Source organism: Musa acuminata, chromosome BXJ3-7, assembly GCF_036884655.1.
Source record: "Musa acuminata AAA Group cultivar baxijiao chromosome BXJ3-7, Cavendish_Baxijiao_AAA, whole genome shotgun sequence".
NCBI lineage: Eukaryota > Viridiplantae > Streptophyta > Magnoliopsida > Zingiberales > Musaceae > Musa > Musa acuminata.
In genome coordinates, this window is record NC_088355.1 from 9011510 (window position 1) to 9027132 (window position 15623).

The 15623-nt window shown below is 37.8% G+C and overlaps 3 protein-coding genes across 4 annotated transcripts; 1 reads left to right on the top strand and 2 right to left on the bottom strand.

The window, feature by feature from the left end:
• The first annotated feature begins 167 nt into the window (after window positions 1-167).
• On the top strand, window positions 168-12170 carry LOC135643452 (alanine--tRNA ligase, chloroplastic/mitochondrial-like). Of its 2 annotated transcripts, none has more exons than XM_065160431.1 (13): window positions 168-333; window positions 2448-2567; window positions 2685-2893; window positions 4557-4735; window positions 5570-5648; window positions 6845-6979; window positions 7085-7234; window positions 8009-8119; window positions 8203-9123; window positions 9442-9714; window positions 10288-10497; window positions 11354-11508; window positions 11584-12170. In XM_065160431.1, exons 1-13 carry the CDS (start codon window positions 216-218, stop codon window positions 11918-11920), a joined length of 2997 nt encoding a protein of 998 aa, XP_065016503.1. In that variant the 5' UTR covers window positions 168-215; the 3' UTR covers window positions 11921-12170. The 2 variants fall into 2 exon arrangements, with proteins under 2 accessions (XP_065016503.1, XP_065016504.1); XM_065160432.1 differs by having other exon boundaries at window positions 11613-11751.
• A 699-nt stretch (window positions 12171-12869) lies between these two features.
• Window positions 12870-14874, bottom strand: LOC103991471 (uncharacterized). Its single transcript, XM_065157858.1, has 4 exons — window positions 14567-14874; window positions 14229-14470; window positions 14071-14137; window positions 12870-13933 (listed from the first exon to the last, which is right to left on the bottom strand). Exons 2-4 carry the CDS (start codon window positions 14292-14294, stop codon window positions 13083-13085), a joined length of 984 nt encoding a protein of 327 aa, XP_065013930.1. The 5' UTR covers window positions 14295-14470; window positions 14567-14874; the 3' UTR covers window positions 12870-13082.
• Window positions 14875-15059: 185 nt separating this feature from the next.
• LOC135643779 (probable transcription repressor OFP9) lies at window positions 15060-15623 on the bottom strand. The gene has a single exon (XM_065161132.1). It carries the CDS (start codon window positions 15621-15623, stop codon window positions 15060-15062), a length of 564 nt encoding a protein of 187 aa, XP_065017204.1.

Here is a 15623-nt window from a genome sequence, read left to right on the forward strand (position 1 = left end):
AGGCAAGAGACACTGCGTTGACTCGAACGGAATTCAGCTCGACGATTGATCGTGCGGAAAGTCCTACGACACAGCATACAACATTCTATCCAACGGTTAGAATCACACTTTCGTTCACACCCTTACAATTCGACGCGGATAAGCACACGAGAAGATAAAATACACAACCGAACGCAGGGTCGCGAGGAACGACAGGCGCACACACCAGAGGTCCGATGGGGGGACTGCAGCTGGTGGAGTCTCCGATAGCCCTCCGTCTTGTCTCCGCCGCTTCCCGGCCGCGCCGTCGCCTCTCCCTGGCGACCTTTGGCCATGGCCTCCGCCCCTTTCGCGGTAACACCTTGCGTCTCTCTCCTCGAGAATCAAAGCTTCCTGCTAACTGTTTTTCTCCTCGAAAGGTCATGCATTTTGTGGCTAATGAAGTTCTGATAAACAATTGAGGCGTGGCAATATTTGGTAGCAGTCCTTGTTTTGGCTTAAGTTTTCTTTGAGATTGGGAGTGGGAAGAACTTAGCGTTGCTAGTTTCAGAACGAGGCGCTGCAGTATGTAGGAATAGGAGCAGTTCGATTTCATATGCTTTTCTCATTTAGACAGTATTATTGTGTGTCTATTTAGGCTACAAGAAAGGTGGCAACAGTGATACGGAAAAAAGGTTCAATTGGTCGTGAACCACTTTTGGTGGTATGTAATATGTGTGGTTCATTAGATGACCTTTATTATGGAATGAAGTTGCAGCCCGATAGGAAGCGTATGTGTAACTTAATGTCAAAATTTTGGCCTGACAGACATTACTATAAGCTTGCTCTAATGGAAAAAATTGTTTTTGTTGTTTCTCAATGCTATCATTAACTCTGTAGATTTTTCCTCTTTTTGCAAAGGGCAATTTAGTATCCACATGAATCTTTTTTTATCCACATGAATATTATATATCTTTTTTTGCAAAGGGCAAATTAGTTACTATTCAGACATATTTGTAATACACATTGTAGCTCAGGTAACTGGATTTTTTTTTCAACTACAGTGTTATCTTACGAATTTGCAAAGAATGATGGATTAAGTTAGCATAGTTTGCATGAAAAACAAGGTTTTCTTGGCACCACGGTGCAACATAATTAAAGGCACATCCGAGACTCAAAAATGGAGGCTCATAGGCTTCACTAAGATGCATACTTTTTGAAGTTTTTAAAAATGCTCAGAGCCTAGAAGGCTTACCTCTACAATGACCTTGCTTGATGAGTTTTAGATTTATTATGAATTGTAAGTTCAAGGTTAATGCAAGCATCTATTAAGATTTATTTCTAAGAGAAGGCTTTATCAACCAAATCTGTTTTTTCGTGGACGGATCAATGGCCTGATCCTTTATCCTCTTTTTTGAGTGCTGATGTTATGAGCACTGGTTGTATTAGGATTATTTCTTAATATAAGTTTTTGTTTTTGGAAAAAAAAAGATTTATTTCTAAGAAGGGAAAAAAGATTCTGTTCTTTAAGAAAACCAAAAGAGTCAACCAATTGAGAGGTATTTTTTCCTTTATTGGAAGGGAAAAAGAGATTAAAAAAAAAAGTTCTGATTTCGCATTCTTACATTCTACAGTTGACTTACACTGTATCCTTTGGTTTCAAAACAAGGTGTCTCTTGCCTTCTAACTCTCCTCCTTTTCCACTTATGTTGGCCACTGCTGTGGTGCTAGGGTGGGGGTCCTCTCTTCTCATTCTTCTTGTGTTATCCTCCCCTCTTGTTATATGATCATGGGGTAGATTGTTTCTAACATATCATGTTGTATGATACCTTGTTGATTTCATTGCTGATATCAATATGTTGAAGATCTTTGCTAAGTTATATGATGCAAGTTTAGTTAAATTAAAGACTTTTTTCTTATCTATGAGGCTCGAGCCTTTACTAGTGTGACCAAAGGGCAGCCTTGGGTATCAACCGAAGGCTCGGATTAGGACATGGGGTCATGTAGTCTAACATTTCCTTCCTCACTTAGAGGGTCTATTACTAAGTTACTCTAAATTGACTTAGGAGAAGATGAAGACATAGAGGGGGAGTCCCATTGCTATCATGTTTGTACTTGGTAGTTTGATAGGGCTGGCTAACTAGCTTGGTCACCAAGCAAGCGTGGCTAGCTGTTGACGGGGTCTCTGTGTGTATCTTCATTTACCATACCCAAATGGGGTCGATTAGGGAACTCTAAATCTTAATAGGAGTTATGGATACATCTAGGAAGGGTGTGAACCTATAAACAAAGAGTCTTCTAGACTTTTAAGGTATAATTTACTAAGAAAAAGAGTACCTTCAATGATATTTTGAAATCTAGAATTATTTTATATCTCTCTATATATAACAACTATAGTTTACCCCAAGAGTACTTTTACATTCTGTTCACGTTTCTATTCAGTTCTAGTAAATGTGCATAAATCATTACAATATCGTATTTGGTTTTAGGTTGCAACGGCATGATATGTGTCAGCAATGCTAGGCAAACTCATGTTGAAGTATCTTCAACTTATCTTTACAAGCTGACATCGCCAAAGAAAGTAAAGTTTTCAACAAGAAGCACATCAGGTTTTCTCTATTGTTTGGTGTTTTGTTTAAAGCCATCTCTCATTTTTAGAGATGTGAATTCTGATCTCTGGCCTCCGATGATATATATGTTTCTTTTTTATTCACATATCGATTCAGCTTCAGTCCAACCTATGACTCAAGACATCACGGAAGATATGCATAAGGATTACCCTATTAGTGGGGATGAAATACGTACTCGTTTCCTTAATTTTTATGCTTCAAGAGGTCACAAGATACTCCCAAGTGCATCTCTTGTACCAGATGACCCTACAGTTTTGCTTACTATTGCTGGCATGCTGCAGTTTAAGCCTATATTTCTTGGCAAGGTACAACTACTTAAAAGAGTTCCTTTTTATTAGGTTGTGGAAAAAATAATATTTTCTTTGTTAGGAAAAGAATGCTAAGCTGCTTTAACTATTATTTCAGCATTGTGCTTGAATCAGGCTTATAAATAAGTGATATAGTTTAGTAGGCTTTTCACTTGAGCATGGTTCTGAAAATAATTAAACACATTCAAATACTGTAAATTACATCTTCTCATATTATATGTAATATATACTCCAGTTGAAGAAAGTAACATATGAACTGGTAAAGCACAATTCTGGAAGGTTATGGCTTTATATATTGACCCTCTCTAGAGTCTGTATTGATGGTAACATTGTGCAGTGGGTCATGCCATTTGTTTTCTTTTACTTACCTGCATATTGGTTGAAAAAAGGTTAGAAAGAAGTCCAAAAATTTGCACATAGTTTGAAAACCATAAGATAATTTTCCAGTAATTTGTGTTTCTCGATATGCATCAATGGCTATTTAGTAAGATGGTTAATATGGTGAGATGATTAATGTCATTCATTATGCAGCATATATAAAAAAGAGATTTCTAATAACATGGAGGATTGCACCGAGGTTGCACTGGGGCATCATCAATTTGCAGTAATTATGAATGATTTAATGAAATGTATAAAGAATGAGGTTTGTGTATGACTAATACTTAATCCATGATTAAAGTACGAATAAACCTGTAAATGATAGTTATGGAGTTGAACTGACTGTGAAAGAAAGAAAAGAAGGTAGAATACATCTATATATTCAAGAAATACTAGAAATATGAGCTTGCATTACTTGGACAAATTTAGTATCTGAAGATTAAATAGGACATTTCGAGCAGCAAAATTGTGCTCACTTTGTCTCTTGATAGCCAAGTAACCCATATATTAGAAGACAAATATCATAGGATATCAACAGAATAGGCATGCTGATTGTTGGCACTTAGGATATGCATTTACTTTGAAGATTAGTGTTAGTGGTGCCACAGATAATGAGAGGGACAACTTTTGCTGCTGAAAAAGATTGAATAAAATGATGACTTCGCACAAGGTTTGCATGTTCAGTTGAGGATATGATGCAAAAATTTTATTACGATCAATAGGAGTTGGAACATATAACAAACAACATATATGTGGTGCATGTTGGGGGTATCAGATGGGGGAACTGGAGACTAAAGGAACTTAGATAAAAGCAACATCTCTGTAAAAAGGAGTTGGAGCCTTGTCAGAAATGGTCTTATTTCCCTGACACCAAATAATTTGGACTTTTACTTTGACGCCATAGTTCAAAGTTGTGGAGTTTCAGTTGTTTGGGTAAAGCTGTAAAATATTTCAATACTTCAACCAACAAGACTTAGTAGAAAGCTACATGGAAATCCATTTTTCTAATGGTATCCTAGAGAGATTTAGTTTTAATGGGAGCCTTTTGTTTTATATGATAGCTAAGTGCTAGAATGACCCAGATGAATACATGATAAACTGTTTCTTAATATTTGTTATTTGATTGTATATGGTTTTTTTCTATATGTTTCTAGATTTTTATTTTATATATTATTGTATTTGCTTATTTCTTCTATATATTTCTAGTTTTTTTTTCTTCTATGTGATTGTATATTGTTTACTCTTCTTATTTCCTGAAGAAAATGCTAATTTTATCATATAGGAACCCCGAAGTGTGCCATGTGCTACGACATCTCAACGGTGCATAAGAACAAATGATGTTGAAAATGTGGGTAAAACAACACGACATCATACTTTCTTTGAGATGCTTGGAAACTTCAGCTTTGGTGATTATTTCAAGAAGGAAGCAATCGTATGGGCATGGGAACTTACAACCAAGGAGTATGCATAATTTTCTTTCCCAAAGGGCCATGAACTCTATATTGGTAAATTGGAGCTGTTATATTGAACCTATCTACTCCACTAGCTAGAGACATTACATTAATCCTCACTTTTACTCTTCTAACATTTTGAACTTGCTAAAGATTTAAATATAATAAATAAAAGTTAGCTCGCCAAATCAAACTTATATTTTATTTTAATTAGTGTTTAATACATTTTAAAACATTATATAGTTTATATTAGTGTTTAACAAATAACCATATGTTGACATATCTAGATGAGCTACATATCATATTGTGTTTTGGAGTATCCAGTATATGTTGGAAACTATCTGACAAATATCAGACACGGTAAGCATTTTAAAGTCTTTGTTTTTCATAGTTAACTATTTTCTTCTAATAAACCAAACGGTTACATCGAAGAAATTTTAGATTTGCTATTAAAATGTAATTCTGTTATCACATCTTTCACATTTGCCTATTCTACGTCTCATGAGTTAGAAGGCCAATGGAAACTATAATTGTTGTTTCACTTTCTCATGAGATGTACGCTTGGGTACAATCTATAATTGTTGTTTTAATAATTACAGAAACTTTGTGCACATTGCACAAAGGTCAATGGAAAAATAGGCCTCTATGTAGTCATATCTAGTGAAAGCTTATGTACTTAAAAGCTTGAGGTTAGTATTTTATGTCTCTTTACCAAATGTGGCTGCTACAGGTTTTCTAGCTTTTTTGATATTTCAGTTAAATAAGTTCAAAGAGCTTCAGTAAGCATCTATATAGAACTTTTCTTAGTTGTCAGTTTTCACTCTTTTTATATTGTTTCTTATAGGTATAAATTGCCTCCTGAAAGATTGTGGATTAGTGTTTTCAAGGATGATGATGAAGCTTTCTCTATATGGCATGATGAAGTAAGATACTTGATGTACTAATTCTATGTCAGTGGTCAGTTATGTTTCTTGATGGTATGGCACTATGGCACCAGATAAGTTCTGATTTTCTTTCTTTTTTAACTAATCACAAGACATAACATACTAACATACACATGAAAATGTAAAAACCCTTTTTTGCTTTGTGGTGATTAACATATATCTTGGATTTTATGTCATGTTCATATATTGAATTAGAGCTGTCATCTGAACAGATCAATTTGCTGAAATTTTAGTCAAATACAACAGCATGAATCATTATAAATATTTCATAGCAATAAGTGAATGGGACACTGGTGACTTAGACAATTATTAATTGTCTATATCCTTGATTTTAAATGTTTATTTGCTGATTCTAAAAAAAGTATGGTTAAAAATATAGTATCTCTTGCAAAATTTGATTTCATGAGGGGAACTGAGTTATAAGCCATGTCTGCAGGTATTCTGAATTGATTTGTTAAGGGCTAAGTTTAAAGGTCAGATAGGCTTTAGATAATGCCTATGGCGTAGCCATATGAATAGGATTACATTAATGGAAAGCTGCCCAAAGAAAAAGTAGAAATAATGGATACAACCCATATGTCTGCTAGTCAGTCATATGCTCCTATTTGGTGCATTCTGTGCTTTTCTTTGCATAGAAGTCCTTCTAGACCTTGTATTTACATTAGACTAATTTTTTTAATGAAAAAGATGTGATTTTAACATGAGATATAACTTATTTTTGATGTGGATTCACAATGGTATGAAATGGAAATGCAAACAATTGAAAAAGAGAAATTATCATGAAAACCACTTATTTGATGGATAGATTCTATGTTCTCCTAGCTTTACTGGTTTTTTTGTTACAGAGATAGAGGTAAGAAATAAAGTAAATTACTTTAATTTTAAATTATGATTTTTTTTTATACCTTCAATATATGTATTTTTCTAATTTTATCCACACTGTTTTATATTGTATTCTAGCATTTTTTTTTAAGGATTCTGAACTTCAGTACCAATCATTCGAAGGTCTCTTTGTTTTATAGTCTGTAAACTGGTATTAATAAGTCTGTAGTTGATGCCATTTACTAAGTTTCTAGTCGTATCATATACATCATTACTCATATTAGACATAATTATAGTAAATTATTAATAGAATAACTATTTTTTAACCATTTATTTGTTATTTTATTTTCTAGGTTGGTGTACCTAAGGAACACATCAAGAGACTGGGTGAGGATGACAACTTTTGGACCAGTGGTATCACAGGACCTTGTGGCCCTTGCTCTGAGATTTACTATGATTTTCATCCTGATAGGGGTTCTGAAAGTGCTGTATGTATTTTCAAAATTGACATTCAAGAATTTGCTGATTTATTTTCGAGATTTGTTTTCTTACTCTCCAAAATATTGGTGTCATTTATATATAATTATTTCCAGGATCTGGGTGATGATAGCAGATTTATTGAGTTCTACAATCTAGTATTTATGCAATACAACAAGAAGGATGATGGTTCCCTTGAGCCCTTAAAGCAAAAGAACATAGACACGGGCATGGGACTTGAGCGTATGGCTCGAATTCTTCAGCAGGTAATGTCACACCACATTAGTTTTCCTGAAAAATGTCATAATGATAAAGGGTTCTTCTCTATGGCCAGAATGCTTGCCTGAGAACAGTAACTTTTCAGCCTGTGGAAGGAATAACATAAACTCTCTTGTGAGTTTGCTGTCTATCATCGAAGCAGTGGATCAATTATTTGGACAGTGTTTGTATAGGTCAAAAAATAAGAAACTAATGAAAATAATGAAAATAATATAATTATGTAGGAAGAAAGGACAAAATACAAGAAGATTGGATTGTATTAATGTGCAATCAGGAAATCCTAAGGATATTTCCAATTGACTTGCTAATTCATGGAACATTATGAGAAGATCATGCATTGAAGTGCCATTATGTATGACACATGGTCTGCAATATGCTAGCGAGTAGGCAGGCTGCAGGTCCATAAACGAGATGACTCTTGGCGCTATCAGTGCCTCTCTGCTTACATGCCTGGCACTAACTGGTGTATGCAAGTACAGTACTTTCAGCACTTTACAATATAACCCAGAAGTAAACTCAAGTTCAACTACCTTGCAAGAATCATAAATAGGCATATAATGACACTGATTTTTTTTTTTGTCATCATCTTACTGTTACAGACTAAGCAAGAACTTTAATGCCTAAAAGATTTTTTTCTCACTAATTTAAGTTTATTACTCATGAAATAATAACCAGTAATTTTTCTCATGTGCTATTTATTTTTTATTAAAAAATACTTATTCTATTTTTTATTACTGCATAATTCAGTTAAGATTTTGCAGGTTCCAAACAACTATGAAACAGATCTCATTTTCCCAATCATACAGAAGGCAGCAAATTTGGCAATGATTTCATACGCTAAAGCAGATGATGCTACAAAGACCAACCTTAAAGTATTCACTTGTTTGCTATTTTATAATTCCTTCACATTTTTGGTATCTATAATCCATCTTTACATCTTTTATTTTCATTCCAGATTGTTGGTGATCATATGCGTGCAGTTGTTTATCTTATTTCAGATGCAGTTCTACCATCAAATATTGGGAGAGGTTATGTTGTCCGGAGGCTTATAAGGAGAGTTGTTAGAATAGGTAGATTGCTGGGTATAAAGGGTGCTGGTGAGGGGAATCCAGATGGAGCCTTTTTGCCAGGACTTGCCAAGACGGTGATAGAACTTAGTAACCAAATTGACCCAGATGTCACAGGAAGGATGCCTCATATTCTTGAAGAGCTTAAGAGGGAAGAGCTGCGCTTTGTGCAGACTCTGGAGAGAGGAGAAAAGCTATTGGATCAGTTTCTTGCTAGTGCTTTATTAAATGCTAGCACAAATGGTGACAGACCTTGTCTGGCTGGAAAAGATGTGTTTCTTTTGTATGACACATATGGATTCCCAGTGGAGATAACGGCTGAAGTTGCTGAAGAACGTGGAGTTAGTCTAGATATGAATGGTTTTCACATTGAAATGGAAAACCAACGGCGACAATCTCAAGCTGCTCATAGTCAAGTGAAACTTTCAGTTGGGAATGAAGTAGAGCTTGCTGAGAGTGTTCCTGATACTGAATTTTTAGGATATGACATGCTTTCTGCTAATGCTATCATAAAGGGCCTTTTACAAAATGGTGAACCTGTAACTGAAGTTGCTGAAGGTAGTGATGTAGAAATCATGTTGGACAGGACACCATTTTATGCTGAATCAGGTGGTCAAATTGGAGATAATGGCTTTCTGCGCTGCAAAGGAGTTGAAGATAGCAAAGATACAGCGATCGTGGAGGTCAAAGATGTCCAGAAATCACTGGGAAATATCTTTGTTCATAAGGGCACAATCAAAGAGGGTAAAATAGAGGTTGGCTTAGAAGTGAATGCTATAGTTGATCCAAGACTAAGGCAGAGGGCTAAAGTAAGAATTCTGCTTTTTATAAACTTTTTTGGCATATCTAGTTTTCTCTGTTTGAAGTTACCATAAATTGGTGTAGTGAATTTTCTTACTGGCAAGATCAGTTCCTGACCCCTCAAATGGTTCTTTGGTCCCTATCAAAATTTTTTTCTTCATCAAACTTCATAAACATTCTAATTCACCGATTGATGGGTTTGGACATCCTAATGGAGCAGCAAAACTACCATGTTTACATCAAATTTTATATTGATGTCTACTTATATTTTCTGTTACTTTAACAATAATAGATTGTAAATCTTATATCTGCATCCAATTTTCCAGGTCCACCATACTGCAACTCATCTATTGCAAGCTGCTCTTAAGGATGTTATTGGTCAGGAAACATCACAAGCAGGTTCATTGGTAGCTTTTGATCGACTTCGATTTGACTTCAACTTCCATAGACCACTCTTTGAACATGAGTTAATAAAAATTGAAGAACTAATAAATCAGTGGATCAGCGATTCAACACTACTTCAAACAAAAGTGATGCCTTTGTTAGATGCCAAGAAAGCAGGTGCAATTGCCATGTTTGGGGAAAAATATGGAGAGCAGGTTTGATTCTTCAGAAGTTTGAAACATGTAGAATTTCAATTTTATCACTGTTTGTACGCGTCAAAGCAATAAATGCTATAAAAAAATTGAAAGCATTCATTTAAGTTGCTTCCATAATTATCTTATTAATACATTGCAATATTTTGATAGATAAACTCCTAAATCTATTGCCAATATATAGTAATTGTACAAGTTCTACTAATTGGCAACAAAGTATATATATCAACAATTTTCCCTTTTCAGTCTTTGTGGTGTGTGTGTGTTCAGCCATATCGTTGTCTGTGTCATGGTCTTTGGCCAAGTTATGTTCGGGCAGATGTTTTCTCTATTTCTTATTTATCTTCTTGGGCTTAATATATTATTGATTTTGTTGCTTCAGTTATGATTGCTAGTCTGCTTTTCCTTATATTTCACTGTGGAAAATCTTTGTTGGGTATAAAGCAAGATTTAATTCATTTTCCTATGATTGACTGTCGCCAGTGATTTTTCTTCTATTTAAAATGCTATCCTAGTTGTAATTTCCCTGTATTTATGTCTGTAAAGATCTCTTATCTTGTCATTGGTATTTCACAGGTCAGAGTTGTTGAGGTGCCTAGAGTGTCGATGGAGCTCTGTGGTGGGACACATGTCAGCAATACTTCAGAGATTCGTGGTTTCAAAATAATCTCTGAACAGGGTATTGCATCTGGAATCAGGCGTATTGAAGCTGTTGCGGGTGAAGCTTTCATTGAATATGTCACCGCTAGAGACAACAGCATGAGACATTTATGCTCAGTACTCAAAGTATGCAGTCCTCCCCATTTTTTTTCATGTGCTAACTAGTTTTTGCTTAATTTTTCTATTTTATTTGGACTATCTGAAAATTTTCTGTTATAATCATTCTGGAAAAGGATGATTCACAAGATATGTCATATCCTTTATAGGCCTCATTTATCATGAATTGAATTATCTCCATGTCTTGGGAATCCCAAAACTTTCCTGTTGCATCGCATGTCATCTTGAGTTCCACCAGCAACTGACATCATGATTTGTTAAAGAAGATTCTTCCCTGGATTTTCCTTTAGTGGAACCCAGTGCTAATTTTCAGAAGTTAGTATCTGGTGATGATAATTGTCCTCAAGAATCTAGGTCTTCCGTGAGAATTCCAAAAGTTTCACAATGGTAAACCAATTTTGTCGAGAAAAGCTGCAATGGGAAGGATCATGTTATGGATTTATTTTTCATCAAGCTTTCAAACTTTGGTTTTTTACTGGTTTTGGCCCTTTCCAGACCAATATTATAGTGGGATGCCATGCAATATACCAACTCGTATCATTAGGTATCACTGAAAAAATAATTAAAAACTAAATATAGAGGTACCAAGCTACATGGTCCAGTACCAAAAAGGCTTGTTCTCTAACCATTATCTGTTCTTAATATTGTAACACCGAATAGTTGAAATAAGAAGCAGCAGCATCTACAATGTAGCAACTATCACATTGATCTTTTTAGTTAAGAGCTTATTGGGTATAGGTTTTTCATCATCTACAAGGTGCCTTCCATGTTGGTTTCTACAGTTTCTTATGGCTTTCATAATTTAGTAGAAGATTTTGTTCTTTGGTTCATCTATGACATGCTGACATGATGTCACTTTCATAAGGTAAAAGCAGAGGATGTAACTGGTCGAGTGGAGAACATACTGGAGGAGCTAAGAATAGCAAGGAATGAAGTTTCCGCACTACGCACTAGAGTGGCGATACTAAAAGCAACAGCTCTTGTGAACAAAGCATTTATTGTGGGAACCACCAACATTAGGTACTTACTAACATTCATCCTTTTTCCATATATTTGTGCTTGATCTGATAAACTGCACAAAACATTGTCTTACAGAGTGGTGGTTGAATTTATGGATGACACAGATGCTGATTCCCTAAGGAATGCTGCTGAGTATCTTGTTGATTCTTTGCAAGATCCTGCAGCAGTCGTTTTGGGTTCATGCCCAGGGGATGGGAAAGTAAGTTTAGTTGCTGCATTTACTCCCTCAGTTGTCAAAATGGGGATCCAGGCAGGGAAATTCATCGGAGGTATAGCGAAGCTGTGTGGCGGAGGTGGTGGCGGCAAGCCCAATTTTGCTCAAGCAGGCGGAAGGAAGCCCGAGAACCTATCAAATGCACTGGAGAAGGCTCGAGTTGAACTTATTGCAGCTTTGGATGGAAAAACAAGTTGATTGTGGTGTTAAATCCCTTGGTTTTATATCAATTTATATTGTAGGAAGACTAGAAACAGTTATCGATGCATATGATAGATGCCTATCGGTGGCTTGCTTCAACAGATGAATTATTTTGGCTTCCAATGTAAATTTGGCATGCAGACTTTGTTGCCCCATATATAGTGCAACAAACTTCATGAACGAATGAATTAGCTCGTTTCAAAATGTTTGTAGACATTAGTTTGATAAGGTTTTTGTAGTTTCTTTGTTTTGGGACTGTTGAAACTGTCACTATAACCGTGGATCTTGTCGGACTGACTGTGGGTGTTAGATTATACCAACAGGATTTAAAACTGCGAGCTAACGCAAACATGTTACTGGTAATTTATCGGAGATGACTGCATAATTGATAATAGAATTACTATTGTTGAAGATGAGTTTCCTTCGAACCTCAGATCCTTGACTACCTGTGGCATAATCTCTGCAACTGTAAAACAAATTACTAATGGATGCAGAGTTACACAAATAATTTTCATGTGAAGACTGCCTGACAATGAGAAAACGTTAAAGTGGCACAGCATATATGACCAAGAAAATAGCATTACACAATGTGTTGAGGCACATATGCTTCAGTTAACATAACCTGAATACTTACTTGACTATAACCAATCAAAATAAGAACGTAAGAAACAGTAGACTTTTGAAAACAAGATCAAACAAAAGTGTAAAGATAGGAAAGACTTACATCAATGATACAAAAACTACATAAATTACAACTTAGCGTAATTCCCATAGCAGGTTTATCACAATCTGAAGCTCACATTTCCGGTAAACAATTTCTCGACAAGAACTAGAACTCAAAACGTGTTTGATACAGTGAATTGAACATACAAGATTAAACCAAGAAAAGTATAAACAATAAAAGTAAATTTGAGCGACATCCAAAAGAATAAACGAACAACAAAGGTCCACAACAACGAGACATGCGACACTTAACCTTTATAAATAGAATTCATAGACAGACCCAATATTCCAAACACCACACTAAAAATCCTTATATATATTCACAATTATTTCTTTCAGCAAGCTATAAACTTTCTGTAATAATCTGACACCAATAATTTCGATAGAAAGGTAGAACTTAAAATTCGCCCTGCCTATTCTATGTTTTGAACTCATACTACACAAACGGGACAACCGGAATTATAGAAGTTGTGTTCCTGCCATATTCGACTCCACCACTCGACATATAGTCATACTGCTTCCTGCATCCGGGGCAACGGCCATCTGCTTCCAAGATCTTCTTGTGGCAGAAGAGGCAAAGTCGGAATCCGCAGGAACAGGGAAGGAAGCTCGAGTCTGTCAGATCCAGGTCCTCGTAGCAGATAGGACAGCGGGACGGCAAGGAAAGGATGCTACTTTGCCGGGAAACCAAATGGTCTCGTTCTGCATTCCATGGGAAGATGCACTTTTTAGAGATACTAGGCAGGCTCTGAGGACGAGATGTGTCGTCTGGCCTCCAAGCTCTTTGTGTGCTCCGGACAGGCTTCAGCTTCATGGTGCTCCCTCCAAGAGGGGCCTCACCTAGGATGCCAGACGAGGCAGATGGCACGATGTAGGTAACTACTGGATCAGGATGATGACAATGATGACGGTCGTCCCTCCCAACGTCTTCAGACAAGGCATCGGCGACTGCTTCCCAATCATCAAGGACACCGTTTCCTTCCCCTCCTCCTTCAGGATGCTCTTCCCTTTCGCCATCAGTAAAGCTTCTCGAGGTGGAATTCACGCTGCTGCTTCTGCTGCTTACACTATTGCTAGGAGAATTATTTCTTTTATGATGATTCCCCATCACAGGGTTGTGGGTTGGGGAGTCCAACCCGTTGCGTTCATGCAAGGGCATATCATCTCGCTCATCTTCACCTGCCTTCGTCTTCGAGTCGATCTTGCCCGTCGGAGCCCGGAATGGATGGAGCAGATGTAGAGAGGTGGCCAATCTTGTGACCTTGCAATCATCCTTACCACCATTAACTAAAAAAAGAAAAAAAATCAAGCCTTTTTTATGGTAGAAAGAAAAATCACACGTAAAAATCACATCTTTAATCGGTTCCCCAAGAATGAATATAAACACAGAAGAGCAGAGCGAAAAAAGAAAGATAAGAATGGACCTTGGGAGAGCCATTGCTCACGACGGGCGTCGAGTTTGCATTGCTTAAGCTTCGCCGATCGATTCCCCTAAAAACAAAAAACGATTCCAATCCATTAGTGCCAACGACTAATTAATACGAATCATTCGATTTGCATCAAAAGAGGATCGCTTGCGCACCCTCCTCTTCTTGCCGGAGACCATCGAAGGAACAGCACCAACGTTGGCCATCGAATCGTAGCCCATCGATTCCCCTTCTTTGCGCTCCTCTCTTCTCCTCTCCTCTCACCTTTTTTTATGCTGTGCTGGAAAGAAAACCCCAAAGCGACCGAATCGGATGGTCAAGAAATGTGTAGTTTGCCCTCGCGTGGTTTCGCCCCTCCCTCTCTTGCAGCCGACACGGAGACAACTCCGTCTCCCGTCTTCTCAATATATAGGCAAAATGCGATGTTACTGGAATAATTTCCGAATCAAAATTAATAATCCGAATAATGCGGGGCGAGGATGGCGGGACGCACCGGCTAATCTTGGCAAGGTAGTTATAAAGCCGTTAAATAAGGCGGTAAAGGCATCTCGATTCACACGATCCCGTCCGTCCAATTCTTATTGATTGGATCGACATCGGATCATAGCCAACCCAATTGGGGACGGCACCTCGAGGGGCCCAGCACCGGTTGCTCCGAGTGTCGTGGCGTTGACAAGCTGAGGAAACGGTGTTCTGCTTCGGACATGGCCGGGAAACACGCGGGCATGCAGCGACTTCCTCGTCACGTACAGGCCTGCCGGGTCTTTTGGTTGAGAGACACAGGAATTGATCCGGTCTACATGTGCTTGGCTCGTTCGAACCCACATCAGTAATTCTCACATAGACGAAGCTGCTACCATGGTGATGATGATGCCGAGAAAAGAAACGGATGCCGCTACTATCGGCGGTCTTCGACACGCATTACAGCTACTTGAAAAGGATTAAATTGAACGATAGCTACAAGATTCTTTACAGTTACTCGTGCTCTAGTACTCCCTACTACAGTGAAAGAGTGTGCAGCACACCTCGTGGAAGGCTTCAAGAATAACCTGGCGATGCTCTGGGGAGTTCACTGACATGTAGCAGTTCAAGAGGCTCCGCAGTTCTCTTGGCTCCTCCATCCTCTTGGACTTGATGACCTCCTGTATGGACATCTTGAAATCTCCCTTGGGGTCATAAGACCTCTTATCCATGGCTATCAAGACGACGCAGTCGCCGCTACTTCTTTCGCCAACCATATGCCTTCTTCTGCGAGGAGGCTCCCACTGGTTGATCATCTGCTGCAGTCTCGCCTGCACCATGCCATGCGCGAGGTTGGACAAGGAGTGGAGTTGCTCGGAGTCGTCGGAGGTGTTGACGCCCTCGGAGGAGGAAGAGGAGACGCTGAGCCGGCAGGAGCTGCAGCACAAGCCGGACCCGCACCGCTGCGAGTGCCTGCTCTTCTTGGTCGCTGAGGGATGCCTGTGCTTCGTCTTCCCCATGAAAACCTTCATCCTTCTTCCTTTTCCCAGGGCCACCCTGCTGGGATAGACTGTACATGGATGCCCCAT

Coding starts and splice junctions, on each gene's coding strand:
- LOC135643779 (XM_065161132.1), bottom strand. CDS start 15,623: ATGGGGCATCCATGTACAGTCTATCCCAGCAGGGTGGCCCTGGGAAAA.
- LOC103991471 (XM_065157858.1), bottom strand. CDS start 14,294: ATGGGCTACGATTCGATGGCCAACGTTGGTGCTGTTCCTTCGATGGTC. Junction 14,138..14,228: donor TCTCCGGCAAGAAGAGGAGG/GTGCGCAAGCGA, acceptor TTTTGTTTTTAG/GGGAATCGATCGGCGAAGCT. Junction 13,934..14,070: donor TGAGCAATGGCTCTCCCAAG/GTCCATTCTTAT, acceptor TTCTTTTTTTAG/TTAATGGTGGTAAGGATGAT.
- LOC135643452 (XM_065160431.1), top strand. CDS start 216: ATGGGGGGACTGCAGCTGGTGGAGTCTCCGATAGCCCTCCGTCTTGTC. Junction 2,568..2,684: donor TTCAACAAGAAGCACATCAG/GTTTTCTCTATT, acceptor ATATCGATTCAG/CTTCAGTCCAACCTATGACT. Junction 5,649..6,844: donor TCTCTATATGGCATGATGAA/GTAAGATACTTG, acceptor TTTATTTTCTAG/GTTGGTGTACCTAAGGAACA.